This window comes from Corylus avellana, chromosome ca11 (genome assembly GCF_901000735.1).
Source record: "Corylus avellana chromosome ca11, CavTom2PMs-1.0".
NCBI classification, from domain to species: Eukaryota; Viridiplantae; Streptophyta; class Magnoliopsida; order Fagales; family Betulaceae; genus Corylus; species Corylus avellana.
The window spans coordinates 2762347-2774622 of NC_081551.1; the positions used below are offsets into that span (position 1 = coordinate 2762347).

The 12276-nt window shown below is 34.8% G+C and overlaps 1 protein-coding gene across 1 annotated transcript; it reads left to right on the forward strand.

Moving 5' to 3' along the window:
* The first annotated feature begins 1841 nt into the window (after positions 1 to 1841).
* Positions 1842 to 9258, forward strand: LOC132165288 (E3 ubiquitin-protein ligase PRT1-like). Its single transcript, XM_059575785.1, has 8 exons — positions 1842 to 2055; positions 3241 to 3269; positions 3354 to 3533; positions 5485 to 5835; positions 5951 to 6154; positions 7243 to 7340; positions 8243 to 8700; positions 8823 to 9258. Exons 1-7 carry the CDS (start codon positions 1982 to 1984, stop codon positions 8603 to 8605), a joined length of 1299 nt encoding a protein of 432 aa, XP_059431768.1. The 5' UTR covers positions 1842 to 1981; the 3' UTR covers positions 8606 to 8700; positions 8823 to 9258.
* Positions 9259 to 12276: the final 3018 nt, after the last annotated feature.

Genomic DNA, 12276 nt, shown 5'->3' on the forward strand with positions numbered 1-12276 from the left:
TTTTTTGAAAAGATGAAGTGAATAGGATTGACACGGAGCTATTAATTTCATGAAGTGGTTGGGCTGGCCCTGTCAGATATAAATGTGTGAATATTGTTGTTGAAATAATGAAGACGCGAAAATAAGAGCAGAAGAAATAAAGAAAATAAACACAAAGAACTTACGGGTGGTTCGGTGTTAGACTACGTCCACCACTAAGAATACTCCTAAGGGCTACATTGTGCTCATTAACTTGATTTGTTCACAATATAAAGGTCCTTATGTATATGGCTATGTCTAAATACAAGTATAGTAATCAAATTTCATTGATTTGATTACGATCCCAATATATAATTACAATCAACCCATAAATAGAGAATATTTTAATATCAACCTAATTATAAAATATACGAAAAATATATTATATTTTCCGTATATTCTAACAATAGTGACCACCAAGTTTCCTCCTATTTGTAATTATTCTAATTTGTGTGTGACAAAGTATAAATTTGTTTTCTTCAAAATAAATAATTCAGTATTATTAAATAGTTTAGATTTTACCATCTCAACATTCATTACATGGGATGGGATATTAATGTCTAGATTTTATAAAATTCGTAATGTTCATTAATTTATTACATTTGACATGTTCTCAAACAATTTAATTTGAAATTAATATTTTTAATTTAATAAATTTTATTAAAAAACTTTAGAAAGTCCAAACCATCCTCCAACATTTTTTAATGTATTTTATTTTATTTTATTTTTTTTTAAAAAAATAGTTATCAAAATGAGTTTTCAAGGTGGAACGAAATTGCCCATTACCTATGCTAGGCAGCCTCGTGTCAGAAAATATCCGAGTTCACCTATTCAAATATAGTAAGACTCGAATACCTTCCGACTTTAGATTACCTTCTCTATAAAGACAAGGATTATCTCTATTTCATTTAAAACTTTAAATGAATATTCTTATATTAAAATTAAAAGAAATGTCAACACAATATTTCAACTTTAAATCGTGACCATGAAAAGATCCAACTCTCCCACTTGCTCTAAAAGCCGTACTCCGTAAAATTTACCACCAATTTTTCAAATAATCAAACCGCCAACAATTTTTAGGCTATGTTTGGTAAAGGAATTGACTTAGGAAGTGGACCGGTACTGTAGGAGTTTTGATTGATATGAAATAAAAAACATAGGAATATTTTGTATAAAAAAGTGAAAAAATTTGTTTTATAGTGATTTTTTTTATTTAAATAGTAATAAAAAGTGATTGATTTGATGTAAAAAGTAAGAATGTTAGAATTAATTTTGAAAGGAATTTTTTGAGTTTTTAGATCCGGTCTGCCCCACTACCCTCTCTATGAAGACAATGATCATCTCTATTTCATTTAAAACTTAAAATGAATATTCTTATATTAAAATTAAAAGAAATGTCAACACAATATTTCAACTTTAAATCGTGACCACGAAAAGATCCAACTCTCCCACTTGCTCTAAAAGCCGACCTCCATAAAATTTCCCACCACGTTTTCGAATAATCAAACCGCAAACAATTTTTAGGGTATGTTTGACAAAGGAATTGACTTAGGAAGTGGATCGATATTGTAGCAGATTTGATTGATGTGATATAAAAAAGTACGAATATTTTGTATAAAAAAGTGAAAAAAATTTATTTTATAGTAATTTTTTTATTTAAATAATAATAAAAAGTGATTAATTTGATGTAAAAAATAAGAATATTGCGATTAATTTTGAAATGAATTTTTTGAGTTTTTGGATCCGGTCTGCCCATCTTTAGACAAACACAGCCTTTAATATTTAAGAGGTGCTTAAAAAAACTGATTCACCGCCGCCCGGCATAAAATTCTGTGCTGACACAAAATCCCCAAATAAGCTGACATCTATAACCTTCTGCTTCTCTCTCTCTCTCTCTCTCTCTCTCTCACAGGGTTTCTCTCAAGAATTTGGCCTTCGAACTCATTGGCCTCTGAAATTCTCGATGGAAGATCTAACGCTGCACAACGACGTCGAATCAGAGGAAATATACGAGCCCTTTTACTGCTGCGTTTGCCTGTAAGTTTCCTTATCCTCCCCAAAATTAGAAGTAAAATCTCCTTCTTTTGCAATGGCTTTTCTGTGGTATTTGATTTATCTAATCTTTTCTTGTTTGGCGCCAATTTAGTCAAGAATTTATTTAGCTTCTCCGTTTTCCATTAATGGGTTTGTCACTTGTCAGCCTTCAATTTTGTTTAGCAATTAGTTGTTGATTTTGTAGTGATCACAAAGCTCGTTTCAGTGCTGTAAAAAAAAATGAATCAATGTGTGCATTGGAAGATGCAGACAGCCACTGAAATGCGATGGAAAATGACATTTGGGTCCTTCAATCAAAACCACCAGCAGTCGGTCCATCGACCTTGTTTGCCGTTGTTTTTTTATTGGCTTGAAAAGGGGAGGCAATTTTGATCATCCAATTTTACGAAGATCTTTCGTACATCTCTTCTAGTGCTTCACGTGTGTATTTTCGACCAAGCTTGATAGAGAACTTAAGTGTGGCAAGTTAGTCCTAATTACGAGGAGATTTTGCTTTATGAGATAAACTTTGTTGGCTTTGTCTTTGAAGGGTAAATAATAAATGGGTAAATTTGCCTTTTCTTTTGGAGATCATCAATAATATTTGAATCATAAGAACCTACCCTAGTAGTGAGGTGCCACGGTCCATTTTTGCTAGTTTAGGAGCCTTGGCAAACAGCATAGATTTGTTTTCTCACAATGTTTCCAATTTGGTTCCACTTTTTAGATTGGGTAGCTTTTCATTTCACTGCCTCTACAAACACTTGTGGTTCCAAGAGTTTGATGCAAAATATTTGTAGGGTAATAGTTAATCCCAATGTTAAAAGTGCTTTTTAAGTGGAAATTTAGCTTCCTGCGTATGATATCTTACACTATACATATGGCAAGTTGCAAACAATTTTTGTCAAATGGATTTATAATGTGTTTTTGGGATCAAGGACCTAAAATACCTGCATGGACTAATTTATGGATAATACATAAGATGGAATTCAATTTCCAAAAAGGGAAAGGTGATTGACTAGATGAAGTGGAGAATCACAACTTTAACTCGCTAGTTTTATATCTATAGATACTATTCTGTAGAGGTTGTCATCTGGTTTTATTCTTCTTGTGCTTTTCATTGATGTGTATCTTATTCATTCTCTTTTGAATGACAATCTTACAAATTGAGTTCAATTTATGTTTCAGGGATCTTCTGTTCAAGCCCATAGTGCTGTGTAAGGGTTTACTAATTCCTTGAGAGCATGAGTTTTGAAAATTTTTTACCCTTCAATAAGTTTATACGTTTTTCTTGTGTGCAGCTTGTGGTCATATTTCATGTTTCTGGTGTGTCCATAATTCCATGAGTGGCCGGCATGAGTCTCGTTGTCCACTTTGTAGGCATCCCTATTATCACTTTCCTACCATCTGTCAGATGCTTCATGTTTTGCTATTGAAGATGTATCCTGTTGCTTATAAGAAAAGGGAAAATATAACTCTAGGTGAGCTTCATAATTTTCATTTGAAGTGCGTACCTTATGTGTCCTGTTACACCATACATATACAGGATGTATGCATGAGTTTTATTGTTACAAAAGTATCCAGGAATAGAACAAATTCTAGATGTTGAGTATAAAGATATACTTCTAACTGGATTTTATAACAGTTTCCATTGATTGGACCATTGTATTTTATCTGTCCACATGATATTACGTTTCTTGTATATCACCTTAGTTTTCTGCATATATGGCTTGCAAATAGATTAAGAATCCATCAATAACAGGGATAATTTGATTGCAACTTCCTATCTGTGGAGGGTTGGAATAGTAGAATTTTGTTGAGAAATTCATTTTTGGTTGCCCAAAAATTATTCTAGGGTAAAACAATATTGGGGCTAGAAATTCGCCTATTGGGAAGAGCCTTTAATTAGATGGTAAGGTAGTTTGACCTTAACGACTTCTAAATTAGATGATGTCATAAGTAGTTCTAGTAATGGTCCATGCACCAATTTACATTTGTTAGACATCAGTTTTAAGGTGATAAGGCTTGGAAGCAATCTCTCTTCATTTCTTGAGTACTTGTCTATCAAATATCGGAAGTATAGCTTTAGAGGGGGAAAAAAAATAACACTCGAATGTTGACTCTATTTTGCATACTGAAGAAACCAAAAAGGTTTTTAAATAATAAATACCTAGTGAAAGAATTTTGTGGTGAAGTCATACTATTAGGTAAAGGTTAATTCGGCTCAAGTGGTTGGTCCTTGGAAGAGTATTTGGAAGAGTAAAGCTCCTCCGAGAGTGGCTTTTTTTGTGTGGACAGCGGTGCTAGGGAAAATATTAACATTGGACAATTTACGTAAGAAGAACATTATAACGACGGAGTAGTGTTGTATGTGCAAGCATAGTGGTGAATCAATTGATCATTTATTATTGCATTGTGAGGTTGCTATAGAGTTATGGAACATGGTTTTTCAGTTGTTTGGTGTTATGTGGGTGATGCCAGGTAGGATGAAGGAATGTTTGGGAAGTTGGAGAGTACAAAGAGGTAATCATACAGTTCTGCAAATTTAGAGAGTGGCTCCTTTATGTGTTATGTGGTGCTTATGGAGAGAAAGGAATGCACGGAGTTTTGAGGACCGGGAACTTGGACTTATAGAGTTGAAGAAAAGGGTGCTCCAAACACTGTTCTCATGGAGAGTAATGTGGCATTCGTCGCAAGCTTCAACGCTTGCGGAATTTTGAGACTTATGTGCTTCATTTTCAGCTTAATAACTATTTGCATTTGTGGGCTCTATTGTATATTTCCTGTATACATGGGTTGTGCCCCTTTGCGCTTTTATATAAATTGATATTACCTATCAAAAAAAAAAAAAAGATGCACTCAAGAAATGAAATAACAATTATTAAACTAACTCAATGAGAAACACTCTCAAGTCTTTTGAAATAACGGTAAGTCTAGCATGTTGAATAGGTAAAACACATGAGAAAGGGAAAGAATTTTTTGTGATTTCAATATATGACATGGTATTGACTTGCAACATACGTTGGATTTTTGCAATATGTTGGTGGATGTTACTGTGTGTCAATAGAATTTTTTATGTTGGGGGATACCTCTGCTGTTCAACATGGCTATCTTCTCCCAAAACCTGGTTGTTGTTTCAAGTTTAGCTTGTAGCTCTGTTAGAAGTTGTAACTCAGAATTGCATTCAAGTTTCTTTTGAGCATGACTACCTTTGTTCAATAGCCTTTAAAAAAAGAGAGAAAATATTTAAAAGAAAAATGTTTGATTACCATAACATTTTCTAGCTACTTACACTCTGTTACTTTGGATCACAATAACTGCTATGGTTTATGTTCTTTTGTTTTTGGCTGTAAAAAGTCATCATATCTTCTTAATCTGGCACTTCTTATCATATTTCATGATTATTTAAGTTTTTGAATGTGCACGTTGCAGAAGAGGAAGTGGAAAGAGGTGTCTTTTCACCACAGTGTAATGCTCAAGCATGTGTTCATCAGGGTGATCCAACCTCTTTCTCTACCATGGATTTTGAGTCAAACTCATCTTCAGACCCTTCTTCCACCAGGAAAGGGGAGCCTTATACAAATCAGGAGCTTTTGTTGTCCGATTCACTTTTCCAAAATTGTGGCACATGTACTCTGATAGAAATCTCTGATGGGAATTCTGATGTAATCAGGAATGTGGCTATCGAAGAAAAGAATTGCAAGCAGGTTTCAGTTGCTGATGTGCTGTGTTCTGCATGCAAGCAACTACTATACCATCCTGTGGTTCTTAACTGTGGCCATGGTACTGTTCACATAGTTAGCGCTCTTATATCTGATCAGGTTTCAAGTTATCTGTTGTGGAAAAAAAATTTAGTTGATATGCAATTATTCTTATTTTCATTTCCAATATTGTACAGTATATTGCGAAAGCTGTGTCATCATCCCCACCGGTGAGATGCTTAAATGTCATGTTTGTCAAACCTTGCATCCAAAAGGATTTCCAAAAGTTTGTCTGGTGCTTGATCAGTTCTTGGAGGAACAATTTCCTAAAGAATATGTGCTGAGAAGAGATGCTGTTCAGCTCAAACAAGTTGATTTCGAACACAAGAAGCTGACGATCTGTATGTCTGAATGCTTAGTTTCTTCTCAATGCTCAAAGTACATATAAGAAGAATTGGTTCTTAAAAACATTTTGTGTTATAGTACTCGATATCTGTATTTAGTTTAGTAAAACCATATGGTACACATCATGTTTCCTAAATTCGTATAATTTTTGTTTTGCCATTTTCATTGTAACATTTTTCACCATTACTTTGTGAGCTAAAATAATTAAACTTATTCACACAGTCAATATAGTCAGCCCTCCAAAACTTCGTGTATCTTTTTTAGAGAAATCATAAGAATTTTGTTATGTGAACCTCACAAACTTCATCAGTAGAATTCTACGATACCATGGCCAACAGTGTTAGCTTGGCTGTCTCCATTTGGTGGTATTAAGATATAGTGAGAGTTTTGTCATTATTTGATCTCATGGGATGTGGACCTTTATAATACTGGATTGTTATGTTGGAGGTTAGTCTTAGACTCTTAGTTGCCACTTCTCACGTTTCATTTAGGAAGCTCTTAATTTGTTGGAATACGGCCAGATGTAAATAGAGTTGAAATCAAGTTATCACTGATATATGGATAAGAAGAAATGAAAGTCGGGTTGAGAGGTGATACAGAAAGGCTTTTGGTGTCTAATACTTAATACTATGGTACTGATTGAAATTGTAGCAATAAAGTTTACAACTGGTTCTGGAGATGAAGCTGAAATTAGACTTATTGAGGTTCTGTAATTTTATGGAGTAACTATCTAAAACCAACAAGTATTAAGTACTTTAATTTTGGGGGTCATTCCTATACTAGACTTACTATTCCATTAGGCATGATGTAGTAATCATTATAAACGTTTTTGTAGCAAAAAGTTAAAAAGCTTTTTAATGATCAGATTCTCAGGAAATTTATTGCGCTTCTTTCTATGGCATAATATCCCGTTTGAAAATTAATGGTGTTTTGATGATTATACAGTCCTATGCATAAATGTAATAAAGTATATTATTGATGCTGCTAAATTTTATCATAACTTTAGCATGTCATGTAATACTGCATCAATGTGCATGTCCTGAGTACTTTAGACCTGCCAGTTACTTGCTACTGTATGCTTCAGGTTCCAGTTCCTCCGAAGCTGGTAAACAAGGAGAGAATTTACTGCAGTCTCATACTCGCTCAAACATTCATTTAGGAGTCGGTTGTGATTCTTGTGGGGTAAATTTCTAATATTCTATTACCTACATTTGCCCTGCTATCTTGATTTTTGGTAGCACGGCTATATTTGCTACCTGACGTGCAACAAGCTTGTTTATTCCATCTATTCTATCATGTGTTAGTTGCCTTCTGATGTGGGTACTTTCTTTACCAATTAGTTTTTTTTTTTTTTTTTTTTTTCCTCGAATTTATTGTTGGTGCGTTTTGACACTTTTACAATTTTCTCCATGTTTAGTTGCTTCTGTCCAAAATGTGGAGCCATTGGTTTATCCTCCTTTCTCTTTGTAGGAGAAAGCATATTGTTTCAACTTGATTATTGGATACTTTTGGATGCATTGATGCCCCAAACAGTATGGTGATGTTCACATTTTTTTTTGGTACCTTGAGATGAGTGTCAATGGAACTGTTAGCAATGCTTTCTGGACATGCAAATGCTAAAACTTCAATAGTTGTATGTAAAATCTGGATATGTTGTTGCCATTTCTAGAGTGTGGCAAGCCAAACATGTATTGTCAGAGATGATTTTTATAGCATATTGGTGTGATCTCTCTCTTTATACAAAAGAAATAAAAAAATAAAAATAGAAAGAAAAAAAGAAAAAGAAAAAGAAAAAAGTCTCTCTTTTAGTTGCAATATTTATCGGTTGCTTCTTGTAGTGTATTTGACATCCTTTTAGTGATCTGTGCGCTTTGCCAAACAGTGCAGATATTTTTCACTTCGTTTCATCCCTAGGATCCTATTGCAAATTTTCAAAACATAAATTTATGAAGAGACTCAAATTTTTACATTGGATGACTCCCAAATTCTGAGAGTTGGTGGCACCCATAATTTCTACCATATTTTTGTTGGCTTTAAAGGGTATGCAGCAGAGTAACATCTCAAGTTGTGTCGTTTGTCTACAGATTTTTCCCATACTTGGGGATAGATACAGGTGCAAAGATTGTGTGGAGATAATTGGTTTTGACCTTTGTGGTGATTGTTACAATACGCGATCCAAGCTTCCAGGGAGGTTCAATCAGCAGCATACCCCAGAACACAAGTTTGAGCTTGTAAGGCCCTTTCGTAATATGTTGGGGCTGATGGCTATTGAGCTCGAGGACAACTCTCTTTTAATTGATACTGATGCCTCAGAGGACTCGGAAAATGGATCTCCTGCTCCTGGTTCACCCAGTAGTGCTCAGGAGAATGCTGAGAGCGATTGGGCTGCTACTAGTGCCTCCACTGATGGTGGAGAGGATCAAACTGGTTCTCAGTCAACCACTTAAAATTCTAGACTGAGCTGAAGCCATGAGCATCCTTCCTAGGGTTCTGGGAGTTGCTTCCTATCCAGCAACAATAGACTTCAACCATTCAAGGCACAGTATAAGCATTTCTCATCCCCTACTATCTTTCTAGTTCCATGCATAGTTACCATAAAACCATGCATGGCCTCTCTAGATATTTTATCTTTGTATAACTTTTTGGTGTTTATGTTCCATCCAGATTGAAGCTGCTTTTGGGTATGTGTGAGAATACAAAAGACTTCGTGTTCTTCTTGGACGCAGGTGTAAGCGGTCATGTGCGTAATGGTGTGTCTCCATGTTTCCACAGGTTTTAGTAGATGATTCATACGGTTATTCAATCTTTGGTTGACGATGCATTCACTCATTGTGAATGGTTATTTTTTTTAAAGTGAAACATAAGTTAGCTGTGTGTGATTAGTGATGATGAGTACATATTCTGTGCTCTTTTTGGCTTCAAATGTAGCACTGCTAATGAGAGAGAATGCATTCAGTATATGCATCTGCATCTGCATCGTATTCACTTTGTATACGTAGTCGATGCACAAGTGTAATTACTTGGTATACCATAATTCATTAGTAAGTACACTCATGTATGAGATTGAGATTGGACAATGTATTATGCAAATCTTACACAATTGGATTTCTGCTTGAGATTGGGGAAGAACAACCCCTGCCCACCTTTCTCTTCCTCGGGGAGAGATTCAAATAGAGTTGCATGAGTCTCCATTTGTTATGGTAGCAAATAAATGCGCCTGAGATGTGCAATGTATCCAGTGAGACTAAACTGAACTGTAGTTTCCAGGTTAGCTCTCCTTCGCCCAAGCACTATGTGTTGACGCATGCCCAAAGGACAACACCCAGATACAACCCCGTACATAGGATTCATACTTCACTGGTTTTCAAAAGATTGCGCCAGGTGATCTCTCTCTTAAAGGTCTGCCACCTTTTGAGGGAACAGAGATCACCTGGGCCATCGATCGTGCTCATAGCCCTGAGCCTGATTGTTTCTTGCTCTCAGGCAATGTGCGTAGTCGATTTAAGGGGGATCATAAAGGTAAAGTAAAAGTTCACAATAAGCTCAAAGGTAGTTCACTCAGCTATTTTAGCTCAATAGCACCAGAAGGTAGCCTTGGTATCCTGTGTTAAGAAACTCAAGCTTAAGTAGAATGTGTAGATCTCAATATAATCATAAGATGTGCTAGCATTACCACTTCAAATTGCAATTAGAGTTCTCTAAAAATCACTTTAGAAATTAATTAGTTGGATCCTCACTAGCTACCGAGGGACCGGGGCCTTCAGGGGGGACTTTGGCATCCGAGCTTGACCCATTGGATTCAGTGTCCGCCATAACTTGCTTTTCGTAAGCCATTTCAGAGAGGTGAAGAAACGAAGGGAACAGGTGGAAATTGAGTAAAATGAAAGTTTGTCATGACAATGAAGAAAGAAAAGGTGCTCCTTTAAAGCACTTGGAAAGCGGTTTTGAAATTTGAATCGAAGGCAGTTTGTATTCAAACCCGAAACGAGCTTACAGTAGGCTCACACAATGATAAATTTTTTGCGATTTAGTTTAAAATGCTTAGATAATGCGTGACTTGAGCTTTGCAGAGGGGGGAATCATTTTTCAAGTACAATCCATTTCACCATTCGCCTTCGTACCTGGTTAGTGTTCTTGCTTATTTCTCCTCACTACCCCAAACCGATAGTACTCTTTCCTAAGATAGAAAATAACGTAAATAATTTTTTTTTTTTTTAAAAAAAAACATTCGAATTGAGTGCTGACGTAAATATGACACAAGCTAACGCAAGCAACTCAACCTGAAAAATCCTGTGTATTACACGCCTGATCTTATTAGCCCAAAGTCGGTGCAGGACCAGCAGGTGCTGTCAGGCTCGTTATCTTCATGCATGTCACGCCTCATTTCAACGCGCGACTCAAAATCTTGACCAATTTTTTATTTTATTTTCTCTCTCTGTGTCTCTGTCTCTCAGCCCTTCTAGACTCGGTAAATAAAGGAAAAAGGACGGAAAAATGGTAGGATTTGTAGAAAGGATAAGAGTTCCTCCTCAAACTGTAAATTTTCTCTAATTTAGTCAATCAAAATATTGTTATTTGTTCTGAGAATTATATGCCTTTCAATAACATTAATAGAATTATAGGAAATTCCATTTAAAAAGCATGTAAATAATGTAATGTCCCTCTTGTGTCCCTCCATAATGATGTGGCTCTTAAAATTACCATTTGATCAAAATTCAATAATGATCAATCAAAAGCTTAATGGTGATTTTAAGCGCTACATAATTCTTGGAAAGATACAAGAATGACACAACAGAGACTTGTAGCATTACTCTCTTTCTCATTCAACATAACGCTTGAATGCCCTTCCTGTGTTTTGCGGCTTTATTTGTATTTTGTGGGTTACTATCTTTCAGTTCTTTGGTGATTTGATCTTCCAGTTGAGACTTTCGTAGCCGAATTTGTGTTAGTACACCTACACTCTTTAGTCATTGCATCGGACTATAATAGTATATATTCGGCTTCAGCCTCTTTCTGGTTCTGGTGCTTAATGTTGTTTTCAAGTAGGAATTTAGATATGTTCGCTTTAATCTTTGTCCATCTTGCTTTTATAATTGCTTTGTGCAGCTTCTTGAATGGACCAAGTCACTTGTTTGACCAATTTGTTAACCTTCACATGTATTTTTGTATTGTTGCATTTCGTTTTGAGTCTATTATTTGGAAGTTTACCTCGTTTTCATTTTTATTTTTATAATCACTCATTATTTTTTCCTTTCTCATCAAGAATAATAATGATCCTATTTATAAATCTTTTATAATTAAAAAAAAAAACTCTTTAATGTTGAAATATTTTTAGCAGTAAAAAAATAGAGATGTGTGAGTAGATAAGAGTGATGATTGGCTTAGTACTACACGTGGGCCATTTGTACGACTCTTTAGCACCCAATTGGAAAGTTAAAAACCAAGATAATTAAAAAAGAAGCCAAGGGGCTGTGAAATTTGTGTCAGACATAAAAAAAAATAGTCCATGTGTGTGTGTTGAATCCAAACAAATAATGTAAATGGCATAGTTACCTAGAAGGTTTAGGGTTTTCAGGAGATTCCCTTAAAGTTTGAAAAAGTTGGGATTTCAAGGGAAGGACAGATTTCTGATATGAGTGCTCACAGATTTCAGATTTGTATCATGTGCTACATTCATAAAGGATGGATGTGGCACATTATAAGGAATGGGGTCCATGCATGTACTACAAAATGGCTCATCATTTTGTGAACAAATTGTTGTTTTTTTGTTTGTGAGTTGTGGCCAAATTGATATGACAAATTGATAAAAAAAAAATAAAATAAAAAAAAATAATTAAAAAAATAATTAATTAAAAGTCGGTTCTCAAACAATGTGTTATCATGAGTGAAATTTATTATTTTAAAAAGAATACATATTTCTACTTCTTTACACACAATTCTCTTCCATTCATATGCGGCTATTAAAATCATCATTAGATCTGTGATGAATATTTATTAGATTTTAATTAATAGAGATTTTAAAAATTATATATGGGTGTGAAGAATTGGGCGTAAAGATGTAAAAGTATGTATAGTATTACTCTTTTGAAAAATGTGTCATCATCTCATAGGATGATAA

Bases quoted from the DNA above. Each gene is read 5' to 3' on its own strand.
- LOC132165288 (XM_059575785.1), top strand. From the start codon at position 1,982: ATGGAAGATCTAACGCTGCACAACGACGTCGAATCAGAGGAAATATAC. The intron at 2,056-3,240 runs GTAAGTTTCCTT...TTTATGTTTCAG, and splicing joins TTTTACTGCTGCGTTTGCCT to GGATCTTCTGTTCAAGCCCA. The intron at 7,341-8,242 runs GTAAATTTCTAA...GTTTGTCTACAG, and splicing joins TCGGTTGTGATTCTTGTGGG to ATTTTTCCCATACTTGGGGA.